Consider the following 24,428-nt stretch of genomic DNA (forward strand, 5'->3'; position numbering starts at 1 on the left):
AAAACAATCACTTTGCTGTACACCAGAAACTAATACAACACTTTAAATCAACTATATTTCAATAAAAAAATCTATCCCTTCAAACTTAGAACCCTGCATCTTAAATTCTTAAAACTTAATAATCTCAGCTATATTTCTGAGCTATATGCTGTTTACATCATCTCATTTAATCCTCTTCTACTTTTATCATGGTAAAATACACATACCTTAAAGTTTACCATTTTAAAAGGTACAGTTCAGTGACATTTAATATATTCACAGCATTGTGCGCAAGCGTCAAATTCCAGAACAACTTCTTCACCCTAAAGGGAAACTCCATACCCAATAAGCAGTCACTCCTCCCAACCCCCCAGCCCCTGGCAACCACAAATCTGCTCTGGACCTTTTGTGTAAATGGAATCCTACATCACGATGATTGTAAAGGTGCCAAAAGTCAGCTAGGGATTAGGGCGGGGATATCTTTTTAGTGGGGGGAGGGGGGAGGGGGGCAGTATTCAGTTTACCACAGTTTCACTGAGGGAGAAAAATGTCTCTAACGCAGATAGTGATGACAGCCCCAGACCCTGATTACGTATATGTAGGGCCATATCGGATTATTTGGAAGGACACACACTAGATTGGTAAGTTGGTCACCTGGGGTGGGGGTGAGGGCAAGGATGGGGGAGATAAAGTCACCCTTGAGGCCCCGGGGGACTGACTTGCTCCTTCATATTCAGTCACAACAAAGAGTAGGCGGCTGTGTCTACGTCGTGCCCAGGGGTCTCTAAAGAACGAGAACTTATGAATGTGAGGCTACACGTGGCTCCCAGCGTGGGCCACACACCGGCTGTGCAACTTGGGTAAAGCCACTTAACCTCTCAGAGCCTCAGTTTCTTCAAGCATAAAATGGGCGCATTTTACACATCTCCTAGGGTTGGAGGGAGAATTAAAGGGGGTATTGCTTGCCTGGCCCACAGTCGGCTGTCTTATCATCATGGCTCATCCTCTTCTCCAGGCTGGGAGGAAAGCTGCTGGGTGTTAACATACTCTGCTCTAGCGAGGCCTCGGTCCTCAAGGCTGGCAGGGAAGAAGTGTCGCCCATCACTAGAAGGTGAGTTTCTGCAGCAGTGCCCGGCACACAGTAGGACCTCGTTACATATTTGTGGATGGAAAGACTGTGGGGGCTTCCGGGATTTGGGTTAGTCACTGCCGCCACTGGGCTGACCTGGGGGTGCTCCTCCCTGTTAGTGCAGGTGGTGGCCCTGGATGCGGGGACAGAGCCGAAGGGCTCTAGGATCCAGTTGCCCCTGTGATGCCAACCTGGGAGCCTCGGAGGGGCCTACTCGCCACAAGCCAGGGGTGAGCCCAAGGGTTCAGCTGTATTCTGAACAGGCGTGGGGCTGAGAGTAGGGGAGACAGACAGCTACAGAGCACCCCTGAGACCCAGAGCCCAGCCTGCAGAAGAGTCAGAAGTGGCCAGCCAGCTGTACACACCCCCAGAATTCCAGATGCCAGCACCTCAGGGACCCGGGTCCCTTCCCCCCATGACCCCAGGAGTCCCACACCACCTACGACCACAGGTCCATTTTCTGAGTCCTAGGTCTTCCAGCAAGCCTCAGCCACGGGCCGCTGGCTAATCTGGCAGAAGCCTGGGGCGATCTGGGGAAGTGGGGACAGAACAGAGGGAGACTTCCGAGGGCCTCGCATGCCCAACTCAGAGGAGACCCGTCCTGAAGAAGGCCCTGCTCGGCCTCTGCTGCCCCCTGGTGGCTGGAGACCAGCTGGCCCCAGGCTTCCGGCCCAGCCCAGGGCCACTGGGTAGCGCTGAGGGCTGGGAGGGGGAGGCGGCTGTAACCCAAAATGCTCGCATACCTGGTGTACCCGTATCCACACACCTGCCCAGATAAAGCAATCCACGTGCACATGCAAATAACCTTGCGTGCGTGTGTGCACGGATGTGCACATCCCACGTACACACACAGGTCCCCTACACACCAACCCCAGCTACATCTGCCTATGAGACGTACACGCCCACACGTGTGCACATGAACCCACGAGAGCCACCCAAACACAAACGATCGCGATGAGATTCGTGTCTTTTTTTTTTTTAAACATTTTCATGGGCTGTATGTTCACAAAGCTTTTAGTGTTTCCTGACCTCCATCATTCAAAAACTACTGCCATGATTTCTGCCTTCTCTGCACCTGCTTTAGACTGTTACTTACTTAACCTTTTAAACCGACTCGCTTTTTTTACTTCAATGTATTTTAAAAGGGAACTCCATATCTCCACTTTAAGTAGAAAAATACGCTTATCTAATACACTGCAAAGTAACACGGTTATTAAACTAAGGGACAGACCCTCTAGGTTTGGTTCTGCACACCCACCCCAGGGCACCTTTGCCACCTTTGGAGAACACTGCGTTATTTTGAGCCTCATGGCCCCTGTGGGGTGGACAGAGCAGTTTTTTATGTCCTAGGGGTCTATGTCTTGGAAGAGGGAGCAGGGGCTCAGCCTGGAGAGGCCCCAGGGCTCAAACCAGCTCTCCTGCCCTTGCGCCCTCTGCCCTTCCCTAGGGACGACCTCTCTGGCCTCATCCTGCCAACACCTCCCTGTCTGTCTCCAGCACCACCTAGATGCGGGTCTCCCAGTCAGCCCACACAAGGACTCTTACCCTCTGCAGCTCCCTGCAGCCCTCAGCCAACCCACCCCCTAGTCCTCCCTGACCCCAAATCCTCCCACCTGCCTTCTGTCGTCACTGGCACTCTCCTCCATGCCCTCGGCTCCTTGCTCTGACCCTGGATTTGAGGCCTGCCCCGCAGGTTCTCAGTGAGCAGTCCTCCCTCCTATACCCCTTGTGTGTAAATCGTTTCTCCTCCCTCCCCCTCATCCTGGAAAACTCCAGCTCCTTGAACTACAATCCATCAGACCACAGTGTTCCCTCCCTTATGACTCCTCCAATGGACCCCATCTCACTTTGACTAGAACCCACATTCCTTACGATGGCCTAGAAGGCCCTATATGATCTGTCCCCCCACTTTTGGATCCCTTCACCCACCACCCCCTTCACTCAACTTCAGCCGCCTGCCACCTTCTAAGGCATTGGCTATGCTGACCTTGTTCCTACCTCAGGACCTTTGCACTCGCCTTTCTACTTGGAAGACCCTTCCCCAAATCTTTGCTTGGTTTGCTTCAGCTCATCATTCCGGTGTCACCTCCTCAGAGGCCTTCCCTGACCACTGTCTAACCACTTGTCCTCCCCCAAACCCACTGCTAACTAGTGTCCCCCATCCCATTATTCTCTTTTCTTTCTATGTTTTTTCCCCAGTACTTGTCATTTTATGTCCACTTGTTTCCTTCTTTAGTCTCTGTCATCCTGCCAGGATGTAAGCTCCATGAGGGCAGGAACACCCGGTACCAGGAAGGTCCTGAGTGCGTAACTGTGAGTGTCGACCCCGTGACACGTGCCTGCCTGTGTGCTCTTCAGCCAGCTGTGTGGCAGGGAACGCAAGCTCCTGCCATGCCTGAGTACCACAGGCATCAGAGCGTCCGAGTCGGCTGCTGCCGGGCCACTGGGTACCACTGCGGGCAAAGCCACTCTCGGATGTGTCACGTCGGAGAGAGCTAGCCCCACCTCACTTCCTGCTCCCTGCACCGTTATATCCCACCCCTGCCACCCTAAGGACGTGCTTCCAGCGGAGGCTGCCTCTTCCCATTTCCCCAAGGCTGCCCAGCTCACTTCTGGAATGGGAAACCTTCTTTGTGAGGCACAGAGCAAAGCCTTATACCTTCTCTGGAGCTGCCCCCATATGCCTTTGGTCTCAAGCAGAGCCGGGGGGCACCTGATTCTGAACAAGGGACACAGCCTGCCTGGCAGCAACCCCACTCGTCAGTGTGGTGCACCAGGCTGAGGAGCAGGGCTCCTAACCTCCAGAGCTGGGGCCCTTTAGCAGTCAGGGCTCTAGCAGAGAAACAGAACCCATAGGAGATTATTCGCTTGTTTCTGTCTTTCAAGAAATGGGCTTACATGATTGTAGAGGCTGGCTAGGTGAGTCTGACATTGCAGGGCAGGCCGGCAGGCTGGAAACTCTTGAGAAGCTGATACTGCCACCCGCGGCCTTAACGGCTTCGTCCTCTGGAAACCTCAGTTTGTCTCTTCAGATCGTTCAGCTAGCTGGATGAGGCCAACTCAGATGCAGAGGATAATCTCCTTTACTTAAAGTCTACGGATTGTAGATGTTAATCACATCTGCAAAATAACCTCCCGGTAACACCTAGATTAGTGTTTGATTGAATGACTAGGCCTAGCCCAGTTCACCTTTTATCAGCTTGCTACCCAGGCACACGTCCTTAAACCACACTTAATCTCCAGATAAAGAAAATAACAAAGCCTTGCTTCCATCTAATGTGATGCAACTATCCTGTCTATAACCCAAAACACACAGATCCTTTCCCCAGAAGAGAATGCCAAGCCCTTGGGTGACAGTTACTCTTCTCTATGAGATCCTGTAACCTAAATCCTGTGATGTAGGGACTTCCCTGGTGGTCCAGTGGTTAAGACTCTGTGCTTCCACTGCAGGCGGCAGGGGTCGGGGAAATATGATCCCGCAGGCTGCGTGGCCAAAGAAGAAAGATCCTGTTATGTAAAGTTAACTATTATTAATTCATCTTGTATTACATGATAAGGATATAAGGGAAGAAGACAAAAAGATTCACTTTATACTTACTATATATCTATACAAGTTTGTGTATGAAGATACAAACAGCACAAGATGATGAATTACATGAAAATTACAAGATGATTCATGATAATTACAGGCCTCATTTCTGTAACTGGTCACATAGATGTAGCTGGTCTTTACAACTACTTTCTTCCATTACCCATTCCACACCCTCAGGAAGCACCTCAGCTGGTCATGGTTGCTGGGGTGTCCCAAACCTTCATTCCTGAAGAGTCAGGGCCATTAGTAGTTCTGCCTTAATTGCATTTTCAATCGACTTTAAGGCAGGGTAGCCTTAGGGATCTCCTGTATTCCGCACATCTTCTTCCTTAATTGTATAGTAGCAGCCCGATTTCCTCTTGGTAGTCAGGGTCAGTCACCCCAGCCAATAGGATGACTCCCTTCTCTGCCTGATGACTCGGAGGCTTAAGGAGCCCAAAGTGGCTGGTAGCTGTCTGAACTTCCAGTTCAATGACATCAATGTTGTGTCTCCGGAAAGCACTTCTCCCTGTTGTGGGGTGAATTGCGTCCCCCCAGGTTCACGTCCATGCAGAACCCTGGGATGACCTTATTTGGAAATAGAGTCTTTGCAGATGTAAATCCAATGGCTCAGTAGTTACTCAAAAGGAAAGGGATTATCTGCAGAGGATGGCAGGACTTTGCCCCCAAATCCTAAGGGCCTCCACTGTGATTCATCTGTAGGGACCTGTCGCAAGCTCCAGACAGCATCCCTGCCTGCCCCCGCCTCTTCAAGCACCAGGAGAGCTGCTGGATCCTGTGGCCCAAGTGGCAGAGCAGCACACACAGCAGCCTGGACCTGGTGCAAATCTTTCTCTTGTTCTGGGCCCCACTCAAAATAGGCAGCTTTTCAGGTCACTTGGTAAATGGGTCAGAGTGACACACCCAGAGAGGTCCAATATCCAGAGAGGCCAACTAGGTGTTGTGCCTGGTTTTTTGGCTGCAGGAGGGGCCAGATGCAATAACTTATCCTTCACTGAAAAAACAGATATCTTGACACGCACCCAACCAGTGCATCGCTAGAAATTTCACTGAGATGGAAGGCCCCTGACTTTTGGTGAAATTTATTTCCGACCATCGACAATGCAAATGTCTTACCAGTATATCTATAGTTACTTCTTGTTCTCTAGATGGAATCTGCATATATCATCAATGTTAAACCTGTGGGATATTTTGTGGAAGGGAAAGGTGATCAAGATACCTGCAGACCAAATTATAATGACATCAAGCTGGAGAGCTGATCTACCCGAGGCAGGACAGTGAAGGTGTACTGCTGGTCTGGCCAGCTGAAAGCAAACTGCTTCTGGTCCTTATGGACAGGGATGGAGGGAAATGTATTTGCCAAATCAATAGCTGCAAACCAGGAACCAGGGGATGTGTTAATTTGCTCAAGTAATGAAACCACATCTGGAAGAGCCACCACCTCCAATCATCAGTTTATGATCATCCACTGTCATCTTCCACGATCCGTCTGTCTTCTGCCCAGACAGAACGGGGGTTGAATGGAGATGTGGGAGTCGCCACCCCTGCATCTCTCAAGTCCTTGATGGTGGCGCTGATCTCTGCAGTCCCTCCAGGGATGCGGTATTGCTTTTCATTTACCATTTTCCTAGTAGAGGCAGCCCTCGTGACTTCCACTTGGTTTTCCTACCATAATAGGCCTCACTCCACACGTGAGGGAACCAATGTGGGGATTCTGCCCGTTGCTAAGTACAGGCACACCCCGGAGATACTGCGGGTTTGGTCGCAGTCCACTGCAATAAAGCGAATATCTCAATAAAGTGAGTCGTATGAACTTTTTTTGGTTTCCCAGTGCCTGTAAAAGTTATGTTGACACTATACCATAGTCTATTAAGTGTGGAATAACATTATGTCTAATAGAACAATGTACGTACCTTAATTTAAAAATACTGTATTGCTAAAGAATGCTAATCATCATCTGAGCCTTCAGCGAGTCATCATCTTTTTGCTGGTGGAGGATTTGAAATATTGAGAGATTCACCAAAATCTGACACAGAGACACGAAGTGAGCAAATGCTGCTGGAAGAATGGTCCTGATAGACTTGCTCAGCGCAGGGTTGCCACAAACCTTCAGTCTGCAAAAAAAACACAGTTATCTGCGAAGTACAATAAAGTGAAGCACAGGAAAACAAGATGTGCCTGTGTGTCTATTTCAACTATACATCCTGGAACTGGGGACATAACCACAAGATGGGTTCAGGGACCCACTGGACCTACTGTGAGATGGACCTGACCTCCATAAGTTTCTACTCTTTTTTTTTTTTTTAATTGAGCATTTTTTAAAAAATTTATTTTTGGCTGCCTTGGGTCTTTTTTACTGAGTGCGGGCTTTCTCTAGTTGCGGCGAGCGGGGGCTACTCTTCGTTGAGGTGCGCGTGCTTCTCATTGCGGTGGCTTCTCTTGTTGCGGAGATCGGGCTCTAGGTGGGAGGGCTTCAGTAGTTGTGGCTCGCAGGCCCTAGAGCGCAGGCTCAGTAGTTGTAGTTCACGGGGTTAGTTGCTCCGTGGCATGTGGGATCCTCCTGGACCAGGGCTTGAACCCGTGTCCCCTACATTGGCAGGCAGATTCTCAACGACTGCTCCACCAGGGAAGCCCCATAAGTTTCTACTCTTGACTGGCGGACCACAGTCACGTTTTGGGTCTCCTTGAATTAGTTTTAGTTTAGAGGCTGTGTCCAGCCATCCCCCCAAAGTCTGATTATTTCCTTTTCCCCAATGCACAGTCACCTTGATAAAAAGCTTCAGGTTCCTTTAGGGGAAGGCTGGGCAAAACAGTGTAAATTTTTTCAGTGTTGCAGGGTCTTTCCTCAAGGAGACTTGCCCCCCTTCATTCGAGGGTTTCTGGGTCTGGAAACTGTCTCAAGTCCGGGAACTGATGGAGAAGCTGATTCCGTTTGGGTGATTCAACGGAGATTTCTGTTCACTTCTGCTTACACAGATCAAGAATTCAGTTAGCCTGCCCCCATTTCTTTCTTTCCAAGGGATACCATGATCAACTGGCCAATGCCCTAGGTCTCTGCAAGTCCAACGATTCTATTTCTTTTTAGACTCCGCTGGTACCATAATGGTATCCACAGCCACCTTATCTCTGGTGATTTAAGTTCTACCACTTGGCCCCTGCCACCCAGGAATCCGATTATCCCTATTGCATTTAAGGATCCTAGTTCAGTACCTGTGGTTCCCACTGTAATTTCTGACCTACAGAGAAGAATGACCACAGAGCTTTGCAAACGCTGGGCTCCCCTCACAAATTTATTTCTCAGTCGTGGTGAAAGGTGTGTCTCTGGACCCTCGCAGAGTGGGTGAGCAGGTCTGACATGATAAATCCACTCCGATGGACTTCCCTGGTGGTCCAGTGGGTAAGACGCCGTGCTACCAATGCAGGGGGCCTGGGTTCGATCCCTGGTGGGGGAACTAGATCCCACAGCCATGCCACAAGTAAGAATCCTCATGCTGCAACTAAAAGATCGCGTGTGTTGCAATGAAGATCCCCCATGCCATAACTAAGAACCGGCGCAGCCGAAATAAATATTAAAAAAAAAAAAATCCACTCTAACATTCCAATCTTCCTAAGATTCAGAATACCTTCCGCTACAGTTCCCTAAAGCAATCCTGGCACTTCAACTTCGTTGAGTGTAGGCCACCTGTTAGACTATGTTTCAGCCAACTAAACTATCAGTGTCCTTCCTCACTCTTCATGCTAAAACAGTAAATGCAGAATCTCTGCTTAGTGCATCCACGTTAATAAATTCAGCCTGACCCAACTCAATGTTGCTTCCACCACTAACTCACACCCATTAATATCCATTCCCACGCACCCCCCGAGATCTGTCTGTATAAATTGGAAAAATCATGCAGCTCTTTCAGTGTGTAGCAGAAAGCTGTTCACTCCTTGAGGCCTGCTGGGACTTGAGTCTGGTTATAGGTCTAGAAGCAAAGAGAGGTGGGGTGGGCATAGGTTCTGAGAAGAATCAGCGGCATCTCTCAAGGTAACTACCTCGGGGAGGCCACTACAGTTTCTTCTGACAAAGGGCTAACTTCCTTAGAAATGGGTGAAAGAGCTACTTCTGACAAAGATGACCTGTAATCTCTCCCTCTCAGTCAGGCTATAGATCCGCATGGCTTCTGATCCCCTCCCTGGCCACATAAAGATTATTTATCTCCATTGTTCATTATGGATGTATGCCATCACTTCTCACCATGCATCTGTTTGCTGCTTAGAATGCCAAACAAGGTGTTGATTAATAGTAACAACTGCATTTCCCCAACCGTGGCACACCATTCAGTCATGGGCAGGTTCACAGAACAGAGGGGCCCGCAGACCACACACCCTCCTTCAAAAGTACATCAGCATATTAAAGGCCCCGGGAATCCTGCAGTGAAGAAACCCACCAACTGGAATCAACCTGGTTTCCAAATTTACTTTACCATGGGCTCATTTTCTGGAGTGTTTCTTCTACAGAACTAGGATTCAAGAAAACACACCTTGGAAAATGCAAACTTAAAAAGCTACTATGGCTTGAGCTAACATTTGGAAATTTTTTGGTTTGTGCTTTTAGCTTTCTAATTGCTACTTAACAACAGAGACCCCAGCCAATAATTTCCTAAGTATTAACAGTGATACGTAGTACATCCTTATGCTATATTTAGTAACTGTTGTGGAAGCACTGTTATTTCTGCCATGTCACCCACCCAACAGCGCTCTTAAGCCTTGGCTCTTGTCTGAAGATTCTTCTCTTGTATTAGTGGGGCTTGGGACAATCTGAACCCTTGTCAGCTGTCCTCAGGAGCACCAACCATCCTGGAACTATTTTGGGCTGGTGGAATCTGGAGTTGAATCGATGCAATCTGACACCACAGGGAGAGAGGCCCCACTCCTTCAGAAACAGGAGCTGGGCACTGCCAGCTGCCTGGGGCTCCAGGCCCCTCTTCCAAAGGATGACGCCCCTTGCTCTGCAAAACGATAGGATTTTCCACCCAACAGTTTTAAAAGGCCTTCGTATCAACTCTTAATGACCACTTTCATCAATCCAGCTTCATGGCAGGAGGGAAGTCTCATCTCTGCACTCTTGTTTCTGCTGTGACCCTTCTCTCTCCAGCTCCTCAGGCTTTTTCTGTCACCTACTTCCTCACTTGTAAAACTACAAAACCTCTAGTCTCAAGTCACTTCTTCCTTCAAGCAAACATTGCCTTCGTAACTCATCAATAATCACTGCCTCCTGACTGACCATTCCTCTGTTCTGGAGGTCTGGTGTTATCTGAAACTCTATGCCATTTCACGCCTTACGTAATTATCTTAGTTGGCTTTTTAAAGCACGACCATACATAAAACAGCTTTGTATCTACCCAGCACCTGGCTATGAATTGTTCAGTGAATGTTTATTTGATGTCAATGTGTCCAGTCACAATTCATTCAAATGATCATGACCATGACACAAGAAGCTCATTATACTTTGCCCAAAACAACACTCCCAGGCCTTCAGCATTCTACTTACAGCATCACTCATGTTAAAAATTACACAGGGCTTCCCTGGTGGTGCAGTGGTTGAGAGTCTGCCTGCCGATGCAGTGGACACAGGTTCGTGCCCCGGTCCGGGAAGATCCCACATGCCGCGGAGCGGCTGGGCCCGTGAGCCATGGCTGCTGAGCCTGCGCGTCCGGAGCCTGTGCTCCGCAACGGGAGAGGCCACAACAATGAGAGGCCCGCACACCGCAAAAAAAAAAAAAAAAAAAAAGTACACAGCACTTTGCTTTTCAGATTAGTCTCAAAAATAATACTTAAAAGAAGGATTAAAGTCCAAAAGTAAGCTCAGCATGACACGTGAGCAGGTGAAAGGTACTTAATGCCATTAACTTTAAATCGTGGGAATTTAACTCTGATGGGTTACAACATAAGCTAGTACTGTTTAAATCAGGAAATGGGGGGCAAACACAAGCATAATCTTAGTAAATTAAAACTTTCGTGGCCTTACCCTATCTTCTTCATCAGTACAAACAGTCCTTTAATAAAAAGAAGCACAATATTCAGGTTACTCAAAAATCAGCAACTCAGCTGTTGACCATCCAGGGATGATGGAAACGGAGTAAACTGGTAAGATGACAGGAGTCTCTGCCAGGGTCATTCATAGTAAAACTTTATTGAACAGAAAACCCAGCAAAGGTTTTCACCTCTGCAAAGCTCCTCTTGGTTTAAAGTAAAGCACGCATTTTAAAAAGCAATTATACATAAGTCTTTCCTAGAAAAGTCCTGCTAAAACATGTCTAGCAATTTCATTGATTATATAAAGTAGTACACTTAGTGTAATTTAAACATTCCAACAGGAATCAAATCGTACCAGCAGAACCGTTTCTGCATCTATGACATCTATGTACAAACACACATGCAGACACACACATCTGGAAAAGTTCCTCAGGCATAAACATGCGACACTAATGCCTTCTACTTACAATGTCTATTAAACTACAACAATATATATTAAAGCTCTTCAGAATAAAGATATGAGAAGCCTTAGGCATTTTTTGTTCATCAATTTGTATCATGGCTTCACGTCTTACTTTCTGCCTTTGCAGAATCGCAAAAGCATATCATCCTCTTTGTTGATTCTTTTACTAATTCTGTGCTGTCGCCACATCCAGGTAAGGAAATCTAGCCAGAACCAGATGATCCAGTCCACGCCTGCCAAAGCCTCTAGCAGCCAGAGAGCAAACACCATCAGTTTGCTATGGCTGGGGGACCTTCTGGAAGAAGAGAGGCAAAGAAAGTCTTGAAGACGAGCCAGGCTGTGCTCATAAATGAAGGACTGGTCTGCTCCTCATCCACTACGTCTCTGTCTGGAGGGAGGCGGTTGGGGTCTGCAATTTCAGGATCAGGGTCTTCCTACAGGTAATAAAACACAAGGAGAAAAGAGGACAGTGACAAACACCCAATAATGTCAGTAAAGGGCAGAGTGGCTCCCTGGACCCTTGCCCCATAAGCCAAGCCAGGCAGGCAGGACCCCGGGGACGACACCCCGGCTGGACGGAGCTCCTTCTCCAGCCTCCACAGCACAACTGTGCTGGAACATTCTCATAGTTTTCGATATTCCTGGCAGCAAGTATCAGATCAAATGAAGTACTGTAACTAGATCTTCAACTATTATTAAACTAGTAATTAAGTTAGCCACTTCATTAAATGTGGGTATTTTTCTAATTCTGGCAGTGTCCCGAGTTAAAGAAAACTAAAACTAAAAAAAAAGAAAACACAGGATTCTAAAAACAGATTCGAGGGTGACACTTTACATTAAAAAGAATATCCTTTAGGATTATGCATTAAACTGCCTTATAAAAATTCTATTTCTTTTTTTAAATATTTATTTATTTGGCAGTGATGGGTGTTAGTTGCAGCACGCGGGATCTTTGTTGCTGCATGCAGGATATTTTAGTTGCAGCATGTGGGATCTAGTTCCCTGACCGGGGATCGAACCCAGGCCCCCTGTACTGGCAGCACAGAGTCTTAGCCACTGGACCACCAGGGAAGTCCCTAAAAATTCTATTTCTGTATGTTATTTTCCAGGAAATCTATTCTGTGAGACAGGCTTATGTTCCTAATCCTTAATTAGAATAACTCTCCATTAGCAGTTTCCATGGTATAACATATTATTGAGAATGAACACTAAAAAGAGTTTAAAAAAAAATTACATATATATGCCAAAATGCAAATTGCCACATGACCAAAATACCTGCTGGATTTTATGACACAATGTTTTAAAAACAGCTAATGCTATAAGAATAAATTTGAAAAAAATCTTGAAATACTGAGCCTAATAAAATGGTACACCACAAGGTGTCTAAAGATTAAGGACTCGAGAGCCCGGTGCTTCACACCGAGATCGCCGGGCTCCAGCAGAAGCTCCATACCTGGAAGTTATTGTTGGGGTCCTGATTTGCAGCTTCCTGAGCAGGACCATCATTCGGGAAGTTCTGAACTGGCCTCTGTCGAAATGGAAACCACCCGACATGATGCCTTCAAAGGAAGCATATAAAGTCCATCTTAGTGAACATCAGAGTGACATGTACTCAAGAATTTAAGGGTCCTCTCAGTGAGATGAGGTCCCCCTTGCTCCCCTCCTCTCATCAGAGCAGAACCTGATTAGAAGCTCGCAGCCAGGCCCATCTACAGAGACATTCCACCACACCAGCTCCTAGACTTTCTCACTGGCCTGTCAGGTTCTTGACAGGCACTATGGAAACTAGGCTTTATTCATTATCATGTGCCCAGCAACATAAACAGCACCTGACACATAGTATGTGCTCAATAAATACTTCTTCGTCTGACCTAAACCTTAGACACGAAAACCTGAACAGAGGGGGAAGGGGAAATACATACACAGCTGTGACTATATGTAATAACATACTAATAAGACCTAGACTTGGTCACCTACATATATGATTCTAGAGACTATAGAATTTAAAGAATTAACTAAAAGTTGCATCTGAAAAATCCAATTAAACCCAAGTCTTGAAGAAAATATGACAAAATATAACAGTGATTAATACTGGATATGAGTACTTAATGCATTATTCTAAATATTTCTTTTTTAAGATTTTTAAAAACTAAAATAAAAATCCATTTTTCCTATAGAGGAAAAATTTCTTCTGTCAGTTTTCACCACATACAAGGACATATAACTCTAGGCCAGGGTTTCTGAACTTTGGTACTGCTGACATACCGGGCTGGATATTTACTGTGGGGCTGTCCTGGGCACCAGAGGATGTTTAACAGCTACCAACCAGATGCCAGCAGGACCACCCCCCTCGCTGTGACAGTCAAAAATGTCTCCAAACACCACCAAACGTCTTGGGGACGGGGGTAGAGGCAGATGCAAAACTACCCTGGTTGAGAACCACTGCTCTAAGCCATGGATAAAGCCAAATGCCAGGTCTGTGACGGATCTCTGGCCCTTCAGGACTATGCCACAGCCATTGCCTGACCTTTATCCTAGAAGGCAGCTGGAGCCTGATAAAAGACAAATATGTTCTTATTCAACACAAATACAATTTTCCTTTCCATGCCTCAGTATGGCTTTTATTGTGGTTCATGAGCCTGGCAGGTAACTTAACTAGAGGAAAAGAAGAGAATGTTGTTCCTGTATTAACACAGAATTAGTTGTGTTTTTGGCAATGTGTAACCAAGCCATCAATTCTTTGCATCGAAAATCCTAGAATGACATACTATTTAAATACACCTCCTTAAATATTGACTGAGACTGCTCAAAAAAGAGGAAAATCTGCACTTGGTTTGAGTCACCACATAGTGTAATCTGTAGTAAAGGGAAAAAAGGGAAAGCGAAATCATCTGCTTACAGGTACATAACGACGGTGGCCCCCATGACCATGAGGAATCTGCTCAGGGAAGAGTAGAAGTAGAGGATACTAAGAAAAACGGAAAACGTAGCTGCTGAATAGGTCCAATCCAACCAATCTCGATTTATCTCATCATCTTCTTCCACAATAGGGCCACCCTGTGCATTCATCCGCAAATTCTGATTGGCCCCAGGATTAACCACCACTTGAGGAGCAGCGTTCTGATTGGCGGGCTGGTTTTCAGCTGGAAACTGGTTGTGGATAGGGGCTGGAGCAGGCGCAGAGACCACAGGTATCTCTTGTGCACTTGGCGAGGGGACAAAAGCCCCTGACGCAGCAGTGGCTGCTAAGCTAAAATAAAAATGACAGAGGCAAATACTGTTGAGAGCGAGGCACCATGAAGACTTGTTCTCATAAGCTCGTTTACGCAGGGGTCTTTTACTATTAAGCAGGCATACACAAACTTGATTTTTCTTTAACTTAGTGAAGAACTTCTTTACTAATAGTCATATCCATAAATGTCTTTTCTACTCCTAAGAGAAGGTGCTTGGTAAATTTCATCTGGAATTAAACACCAAGGCCACCATGAAAGTATGGTGCAGTAGCAAATTAAGATTTTCATAAAATGCTAAAGATATCACAAATTGAAAAGAAAAAAAGAGGAAATAACATATTCTAAATAAAGTCATCAAACTACGGATCAGTCAGCAAACTATGCATCAATACACAAATCAGCAGTTATCATTTATACTCTATTCCACCCACAGAAAGGACTCTGCAGATAAGTGATGAAAACACACTCATCCCACCCTTCCTAACTTTATGGGTAAGTTAGGCATTTTTGAGGGATGGAAGTTCCCTCAATTTCTGGGAGCCCTGGCCACACCCAGCACATGAGGAAAGACTCACTACTGCATGTAGTACTGCCGTGCGTATATCTGCTGGAACCAGGAGAGCTGCAGCCACCCATAGGTTGTGTAGCCTGAGAAACCAGGCCCCAGGCCTTGGAACGCCGGCTGGGCAGCTTCAGGCCTATGAAAGATTTCAAAAAATGCTCTTTTTGAGTTGGTTTAGTATGAATAAATGAAAATTAAGTTTAAATTACAATCAGGAATTCAAAACAAAGAGACAGAAGATTGAGCTTTATGACAGTTACCTGTAGATTTCTGGGTGAGGCACCTGTGTGATACAATCACAGGAAGTACTGACAAAGCCCCCCTCCCATGGCCTGGATCCCGTGGGAAAACAAGAGCCCTCTGTCCAGCACTGGGGTCTCATGATGTCATCACCATGATGTACAAACAAGCTAGACCTTTTCAGTCTAAGTGGATCCCCACCCTTATTTTAGACTTGCTGAGTCTCACTGAAGGTCTAAACCCCACTATTCATTCTTTAGGGAGCAGTTCTAAAAAGTCACACCTCTCCCAAAGTCTTTTCTGCAGGAAATACTCCTTTCCTCCCAATACCCATTTCTCCCTCACCCCTAGATCTGAACTATATGGGGAGCAGAGTTATGTGTGGCACCACCCATGCATGCTCACTGACCACTTGTGCCTTGTAAGGCCTCCGGGCTGTTATCTCACGGGATCCCCAACAACCTTGTGGGGAGGGAGCTCTCCACCCCGCCATTTTACAGAGGGGAGCCCGAGTGCAGCTCAGGGAAGACAAAGGATCTGCACGTGGTCACTGAACCTGTAAGTAGTAGGGCTGGATTTGAGACCTGTTTGACACCAAACTCATGCCTCTATCATCTAGCGCAGCCTGGGGCAGGGTGTGTGTGGGAGTCATCTCTGGTTTTGTGAACTCTACACAGTGAACTTCTTTGGCATCACTTCACAAAATTCAAACTAACAGAACTGCAGAAAGATCAGGAGTTGTTATGTGGTCATCTCTGCTGGTCAACTCCTATCCTTAAACAAACTAATATGCACCAGCTGTCCAATAAATATTTGTTGGACAAAATCAAGTTTTATTATGGTAAAATTCATAGTCGGATATGAGCCTAAATTCTCAAATCGTATAGCCAGAAAAAGGGAAACAGTTTTAAGCGTTTCTATCCAATAATGAATTCAATTATCCACTTTATATGGTAGGTATGGAACTTAAACCAAATTCCATACCCAGAGTATTTCTAAAATTGTATTCTAATACAAATAGGTCTTGGTACGATACTGTTTTTGATCATTTAAAAAAGATACAGTACATGGAAATGAGAAAATACCAAAGTGCTTTTGCTAGCTCTGATGATGATGACACTGTAGATACGCAAAATAACTAACAGGTTTTTAGAGTTATATCCTGAAGTATGTAGAAGTGAACTGACATAATGTCTGGGAATTACTTTTAAATACTTCACGAAAAAATCGGAAGCAGGAATAGATAAAGCAAGTACGGCAAAACTCTGATCATTATATGGAGATTCATTATACAGTTCCCTCTACTTTTGTGTATATTTGAAAACCTCCATTAAGAAAAAAACCAACTCTTCATACCTCAAACACCTGACTTTATCAACAATCAGATATTAAAAACTACTAGGAAATGGTGGGCAGAGGACTCGGGGAGTAACACAGTTTCAACTTGTAGTTAATAAACTGTTTTTTCCCATAGGATCTTTCATAGTAAGGTGTTCCAAGAGCTGTGAAATCCGAACATCACGGCATTTAGTCGCTTCTGGCTTTTGCGCTAAAGGAAAGCTCTAATTGCTCCTTTTCTCCTAGCACCACCGCCACGGCACTTGGCAGAGCATTTCTCAAACAATCCCTTCACCTTTTGTCACCCACTGTTACGACAGACAAAGCACAAAGCCACTCGGCAAAGCAGCTGCACAGTGCTTACAACAGCTGCTTTTCTGCACCAGCACTAATTCCCTACCATGAGGTCAGCGCAATGTGAAGCACACCCACGTAGGAGGAGAAATGCCCAGATTTTCAGGACATGCATCTCCACTTTTTAGATGTTCCTAAAAGGCTATGTATTAAGAAAAGTTAAATACAGAAGAGATCTTTAAAGTGAAGCCCTTATAAAGCAAAATTTTGTCCATTTAAAAATTCTATGACTATATAGTATAAACAGAGCTTATTCTTAAGTTGATGCAAATAATGCACATTCATGTTGTACAACCTGCTTCTTTATTACAACACTCACCTCGAGATATTCTCCCATCCAGAGGGAGAAGGGTTCCGAACAACCTCCCTTTGCCTTAAACCGTCACTTGAGGAATCCCCAGGAGACTGTCCCTGATTAAGACCAGCGGGCTGCTCTATGGATTCAGCAACCTAGATAAGTGTAACATGAACATGAGAACAAAAGGCCTGATGCAACTGTGTGAAATCAAGCTTCAAGGATTCTTTCTCTGTGAATGGCTTATGTCCCCAACCCTGACCTCTGAACTTGACAAAATCAAACAGATGCAATGTTACATGAATATTCTAAAATTTGTTCAACACAGTATCAATACAGATACTAAAAAAAAATCCATATTTTTCCTAGAATAGCTATGCTGTAGTTTCACTAAAATCTCCCAATGAAGTTATCATTGGTGAGAAAGCTTCCTGTTAATGCTCTATACGTCTTTTTTTTCCTATACATCTTATGGTGTTAAATTTACTAAGAAATTAAACTTGACCAATAAGATTTATAAACACAACCCAGCCAGCAACCTAAAGAATTTCTTACACTATATTCAGATGTTTCAGGATGTACAGTTGTAATGCAAATTTAGAATGTATCACATTAGAATATTAATACTGTATATATATATTTAAAATAAATTTATTTATTTTTGTTTGGCTGCATTGGGTCTTTGTTGCTGCGCACGGGCTTTCTCTAGCTGAGGAAAGCAGGGGCTACTCTTCGTTGCAGTGTGCCGGCTTCTTATTGTCGTGGCTACTCTTGTTGCAGAGCACGGGCTCTAGATGGGAGGGCTTCAGTAGTTGTGGCACATGGGCTCAGCAGCTGTGGCTCTCGGGTTCTAAAGCGCAGGCTCAGTAGTTGTGGCGCGGGGGGGCTTAGTTGCTCCGCGGCATGTGGGATCTTCCCGGACCAGGGATTGAACCCGTGTCCCCTGCATTGGCAGGTGGATTCTTAACCACTGTGCCACCAGGGAAGTCCCTTAATACCGTATATTTGAACTAACACTGTGAAATGAAAAATGAGGGATTTTGACCATCTAACATAAGCAAGTCTTAAGAGATCACTTGATTAAGACTGCGGCCTTTTCCTATCCAAACAAATAATCACAATGAAAATTTCCAAAGGAAATATAGTCATTTTTTACTCTTTATAAAAATCAATGTTGCCTTAGAAGAAATTTATTATGTGCTAAATTCATGACTGCCTTGCTAGTTCGGTGATCTGGATACACAGCCACTACAGATCAAATCAAATTCCAGAAAAGAGCGTACTGCAGAACTCCACTTGTCCACTACAACACTAATGGAATAGTCTACTACTATTATAGTGAACTCTCACTTGTATTGATAACAGTTTCTTATTCCTGATTCTCACTGGGGAAGAGACAAAATATTATATGATAAAAAGACTTAAGAGTTTTATCCAACTTCCTTTATTTTGACCTTGAGAGTCTGAATGACACGCACTGCTATCATCATGAAAAAGCAGACATACCTTTGCGCTGGCTTCTGGCATTTTGGAAGGACTCTTCACACTGCACACCAGATGCAAAACATGCCGGGTTTCCTGCTGAAAGTAATAAGGAGGTACTTTAGGACCTGAATTCAACCTTGTTAGTGCTCAAAAACATTCAAAAGTTAATATATTTAGTGATACCTTTGGAAGCAAGTCCCTGAGACACTGGTGATCCAACAACAGCTTCCCAGAATAAATTAACCTCTGGTCTTCTGGATGCTTGTGGAAAGAAAGAGCAGCACAGATCAGCATTTCGCCCCCTCAAGTTCCCAACATTGAAGAAACTGTTGTATACAAATAATTTAAACGTGTGTTTTTCCCAGCATCATAGGAAAACATTTTTCCAAAGGCTCCATATACAAAACTTTTACTTAGGAAGTACTTAACTTTAAACTGATCTCTAACATGCAAACAAATTTAGGACGGCAAACTACCTCCAGTCCACAAAACCTATGGCAGGCTACCTGACTTCTTAACTCCCAGGGAAATTGCTTTCTGCCACAAAAAGCACAAATCTGGGGCTCCTACAGCAACGAACTTCAAAACTCAAAGTTTGGTCTCAGAGAAAACTCAAAGTCAGCCTTCCCTAAAACCACCTAGCATTGTCCCAAGATAACATGAAGCAATTCTAAACTTAAGCCCTCAAAGAGACTTTTCCCAACATACAAATGCAGCTAAAGAGATGGTGTGTGGTAACATTCCACACCACAACCCTATATTTACCATGCTTATTTTAAGGGGGAAAGTCTAAAATTCACTTGTCCAAGGTCACCTGCTGCTAAAGAGTCAAGATTCCGAACCCTCTACTCCATTCCAGTGATTTTAAAACCACAGTCGTGCCACACACTTTTATACAAATCTCACTTTTAAAATCCATTTTTAATTCCCTTAAAAACTGGACTTAAGGGACTTCCCTGGTGGCACAGTGGTTCAGAAGCCGCCTGCCAATGCAGGGGACACAGGTTCAAGCCCTGGTCCAGGAAGATCCCACAAGCCGCGGAGCAACTAAGCCCGTGCGCCCCCACTACTGAGCCTGCACTCTAGAGCCTGAGAACCACAACTACTGAGCCCACGTGCCACAACTACAGAAGCCCGCGCGCCTAGAGCCCGTGCTAGGCAACAAGAGAAGCCACCGCGATGAGAAGCCCACGCACTGCAACGAAGAGTAGCCCCCGCTCACTGCAACTAGAGAAAGCCTGCGCACAGCAACAAAGACCCAACACAGCCAAACATAAATAAATAAAATTTAAAACTGGACTTAAATAATGGCTTCAAGTGATACATACCAAAGTCAGTACACCGGAGCTCACCAGCAACTTCTCAATCTACTCTTGCCAAAATAACCAATTGTGCAAGATTTGGAACAAAGCTGCTCCTGCCAAGTAGCCCATGATTATAAAGCAAAAGCTGTTTAAAACTAACAAAAAATAACCGTACCTATTTATCTGCATAAATCAGGAGGTTTTTTTTTTTGGACACTGGGCAACTATAACAAACTGCAGAAATATACTGGATGCTGTGTTCATCATTGTTCTCACTGACTGAACTTCATATGTAAATGCTATAAACCTGGACTTGTAAATGTTATTGTATAGGTGGGGTCCTGCATTATATTAAAGAGTTTCACACTAGAAAAGGTTTGAAAACCACGGGTGCCCGTGATTTGAGGCCTGTTAAAGGCCTGAACCGACACTCTGCGTCTTTATCCAGAGGCTGATTTAAAAATATATATATTAAGCAAACAGCTATTATAAAGTAAGGCTTCTCATATTAGAAAGCAAATGACGAATGTGCTCCAACCAAAATTTTTAAACACAAATATACAGACCTGAGAGACCTTTTATTTACAACTTTGGATCCTTGGACTTAATAGGAATGATGTTCCTCACCCAAGGAAGCCCTAAAGGAAAGCCCTCCTCCAAAACACCGCCTTTTACCAAATGACGCAACGAGAGGCTGCACGTGCTTCGCCAATTTGCGTACCTAATAGCCATTCTTGCAGCAGCACTGCCACCTGTTTCTTGGGAGCAGCTATGGTGAAACTGCAAATAGTGCCAAGGCGAATGCTAGAGGAATGGGAGCTTATTAAATAAATAAGCACATTTCAAAAGAACGACTCAGAAGGGAAACTCACTACCACATTCTTGACCATATGAAACAAAAACAACCTGACCCATGAGCTACAACCTGACACGTTGCAACACTTCAGATAAGAAAGAACAATTTCACAATCTTGTCCTGTCCTGATGCCCTCTCCTGTCTGATGCAGAATTACAGTTGTGGGCAGTAAAAAACACTGTTGACACTTACATAATATCAGAGTAGAAAGTAAACATAGGAAGGTCCAGCTCATAGCCTCCATCACGTGGTGGGGAGGGAGGGTGGCCCTAAGGGTGATGTTGACAGATATGTCAACCAAAACAAAGCAAGGAAGTCTCTGCAATTGAGGGACCAGAGTCTTAAAACCCAGACTCCAGGAGATTCCTTCCACCTATTTTCCTTCTAAATCATTTTCTACCGGAAAGTGCCCCGGGCTCCTCCCTGGGACTAAGCAAAGGCTGTGGAGTCCAGCTCACAGGGAGGGGAAGCGCCACGTCCTGTTCCTGGGTGTGGGGCCTTGAGTACACGCTGCCTGGGCGCTTACCAGGTTTCTCTAGCCACTGGCAAGGCCTTGGCCCCTGCCCTCACCTCTCTGCAATGAGAGGCTACATTCAGAAAACTCATTTCGCAGCACTTATGTTTCCTTATTCCTACCCATCGGATGCAATCCTAACGAGGAACACCCAGTCACTCCGACGTTTTGGGAAAATTGAGGCTTGGAGGGTGAAATGACTCACTCAAGGTCAAACTGCTGTTTCAGCGGCTTGGCTAAGGCTGGAAGCCAGATCTAGGGGACCGGGAAGGGGTCTGAAGAGGTATGGCGGGAGTGTGACAGCTGTTAGAGTTTGGGGACCTAGGACGCGAGGTGACAGGGGAAGGCGGCCCGTCAGGAAGGCGGGACGATGGCGGCCTAGAACGAGGAAGTGACAGCCTCTGGGCCACGTCAGAGAGCGCCTACGGCGGCAGGGCAGAAAGGGGGAGACCACAGGCCTGGGAGAGGGGACCTGGGGAGCACCAGGGGAAGGCCGGCGAAGCGAGAAGTTACAGGGAAAGGGGAGGAGGACGTGGCATCCCAAGGGGCACGCGAGGAGGGCTGCGAGGATGACAGCCGGGGTTAGGGGAGTGTTGGCAGCTGGAGCCGGGGGCTCCTCTCACCGGGCGCTCGGGGTAGACGCGGCTCAGATGGGCCTTGAGGCGGCTCACGCTCCAGCTGCGGTCGACGCTCAGCTCCAAGTCGCGGTGGCGCTGGTTGGGGCTCTTCACCAGGAGCGTGACGGGCTCGGGCTCCATGTCGACGGTGCTGTGGGCTCGGCGGCGCTCCCAGATGCCAGGCAGGAAGTGCCGCCGCCGCCGCAACCTCCACAAAAACGGTTCGCTTCTCAGGAGCGCGCGCGCCCGTCTCGGGGACCTTTTATAGGAACCCCGCGCCCGGACTCTGCGGACAGAACCCTCTGTGGCTGCCACCCATTGGCTGGGGCGGAGAGCACTGCCCTAACGTGGCCCAATCGGCGCCCGGCTCCGTGGGCGGAAGGGCGGGCGGAGCACGTGGGAGCAGGCTGATGCAACCCGCCGCCGTGGCGTCACCCACAGGCGCGGCTGCGGCCCGGGACCCTGGATTCGGCGGCTGTGCTGGGGTGCGCGCGGCCCACGCGGGGCCCCTCGGCCCTGAGACACTGGCTTGGTCCCCGGCTCGAGTTGCTCACGGCACTTTAGGGAGGGCAGACCCTGCCGACTCTCCGGTTTGGCAGCCTCTGCAAATTGTTTCCTCACAAAGAAGCAGCTCCGCCCTTTTGACACCAGCCCCATTTCCCCTTTCCCTTCCCCGGGTGGCCCGTGACGTCAGGCCCCCCCAGGGGAGGCCTCCCCACCCCAACCCCGGCCTCAGCTCAAAGAACTGCTGGGGGAGCCCCGTTTGCGAGCCCACATGGAAGGGCGACCCGACAAGCCTTAGAAGGGCCAGGAAGAAGGGAGATTCTTCCTGGGGTTCAGGATGCAGGAATCTGAGCCAATGTTGCCCCTTCACCTGTGACCTCAGAATTGAACGTTGTACCCGTAACTGTGGGACGTCATACTAATGAGTGGCAAGCAGGCCACAGTCCAGCTTAGGCTGGGAGACGCTCGAAAAAGGCCTCACTTTATAGGATACTAACACATACTTCCTTGAAATTGAGGCTGAGACACAGAAGGCACGTTTCTCAGTTTTCCTAAAATGTGACCACAGAGGCCTGGCTGATGTAGACACTCCCTCCCTCTGTAGGAAAAAAAAAGTCTTGAAAAACAAAACTGACATTGTGCTGGCCCGTCCTTGTTCTAATCCTGTTGGGACATCTGTTTTGCCAGGTGTGTCAGGACATTGGCAATTGTACATACAATGTAAACACCATGTAAATAGTTTCCAGAGTGGGGCAAATTTAAGGAGGGTAACAGGAGGAACCTGGTGTGGTTGGTGGGTGTAGTACCACAGACTGGGTGGCTTAAAGGACAGAAATGTATTGTCTCACAGCTCTAGAGGCTGGAAGTCTGAGATTGATGCCAAAATATTGGCTCCCTGTACACCGATGCCAAAATGAGATACAGAGACAGAGTCTTGGAGGAGAAAGAAAGGGTGGCTTTATTCTTTGTCAGGCCAAGAGGGACCACAGCAGGCCAGCACCTCAAGAACTGTCCCCCCACCCCCCGTCCCTGGGGAATAGGGAGAGGTCTCATATTCGGGGCTTGTGGTCAGGGGTATTCAATAAGGATCAAGGCGGTAATAGTCTTACATTCTTCTTTCTTCTGCGGAGTTTCTAAAGGGTGGGGGTGCTGACAAGATTAGGGTGTGTGCAGGGTCTCCTAATCTTGAGGAGCTTCTCTGGTCCCTGTAATCTTGCCTCAGGTGGCTTCGTGGCTGCTCCCCCCTTGATTCGCAACTGTTCGAATCTGCCCTTTGGAACTCAGGGAAGGTCATGGAAGCTGGAGTCTTGCCTACAAGAAATGCAGGACAAAAAGGCCTCTGTGTCCAGGAGCCCCACAGGGCCCCGCCTGGTTTCAAGATCAAGGTGTCAGGCAGGGTTGGTTCCTTCTGAGGGCGATAGGGAGAATCTGTTCCATGCTGGCAATCTTTGGCATTCCTTGGTGTGTAGCTGCATCACCCCCATCTCTGCCTTTGTGTTCATAGTGTGCTCCCCCTGTGTGCGTGCCCTCACGTCATCTTCTCTATGCATGCCTGTCTTTGTGTCCCAATTCCCGCCCCCCACTTTTTTTTATAAGGACACCAGTCATATTGGATTAGGGTTTTACCCTAATGACCTCAACTTGATCATCTGCAAAGACCCCATTTCCAAATAGTGTCACGTACACGTACTGGGGGCTTAGGAATTCATCTTTTTGGAGGACACAGTTCAATCCATAACAATCAGCCGTAATATAACACAGAACATGGGTGGTTTCCTTTTCAGCAGTGTTTGTACTAAGAAGGGAGGTGAAGCGCTTTGGAGATAATTGTCCCCATGCTCAGCTTTCTGTGATTGGTTTTTGTTGGCTGAGAAGGGCTCAGTCCCTTTTCATCCAGGCTGGCTTCATGGGTGTGGCACCTCTGGGGCTCTACCCTTTGTTTAAT

At 46.7% G+C, this 24,428-nt stretch overlaps 1 protein-coding gene and 1 long non-coding RNA gene across 2 annotated transcripts; both read right to left on the reverse strand.

The window, feature by feature from the left end:
• Window positions 1-4,690: 4,690 nt before the first annotated feature.
• LOC113627297 (uncharacterized) lies at window positions 4,691-7,079 on the reverse strand. Its single transcript, XR_003435500.1, has 2 exons — window positions 6,614-7,079; window positions 4,691-6,472 (listed from the first exon to the last, which is right to left on the reverse strand). It is a non-coding gene; the product is annotated as an uncharacterized LOC113627297 (long non-coding RNA).
• Window positions 7,080-10,850: 3,771 nt separating this feature from the next.
• Window positions 10,851-22,497, reverse strand: HERPUD1 (homocysteine inducible ER protein with ubiquitin like domain 1). The gene is made up of 8 exons (XM_027119848.1): window positions 21,986-22,497; window positions 18,872-18,949; window positions 18,710-18,784; window positions 17,228-17,358; window positions 14,990-15,112; window positions 14,081-14,431; window positions 12,635-12,740; window positions 10,851-11,615 (listed from the first exon to the last, which is right to left on the reverse strand). The coding sequence occupies exons 1-8, from the start codon at window positions 22,118-22,120 to the stop codon at window positions 11,451-11,453; spliced, it is 1,164 nt and encodes a 387-aa protein (XP_026975649.1). The 5' UTR covers window positions 22,121-22,497; the 3' UTR covers window positions 10,851-11,450.
• Window positions 22,498-24,428: the final 1,931 nt, after the last annotated feature.

This window comes from Aethalodelphis obliquidens, unplaced genomic scaffold (genome assembly GCF_003676395.1).
Source record: "Aethalodelphis obliquidens isolate GAN/ISIS:26980383/991018 unplaced genomic scaffold, ASM367639v1 scaffold20, whole genome shotgun sequence".
NCBI classification, from domain to species: Eukaryota; Metazoa; Chordata; class Mammalia; order Artiodactyla; family Delphinidae; genus Aethalodelphis; species Aethalodelphis obliquidens.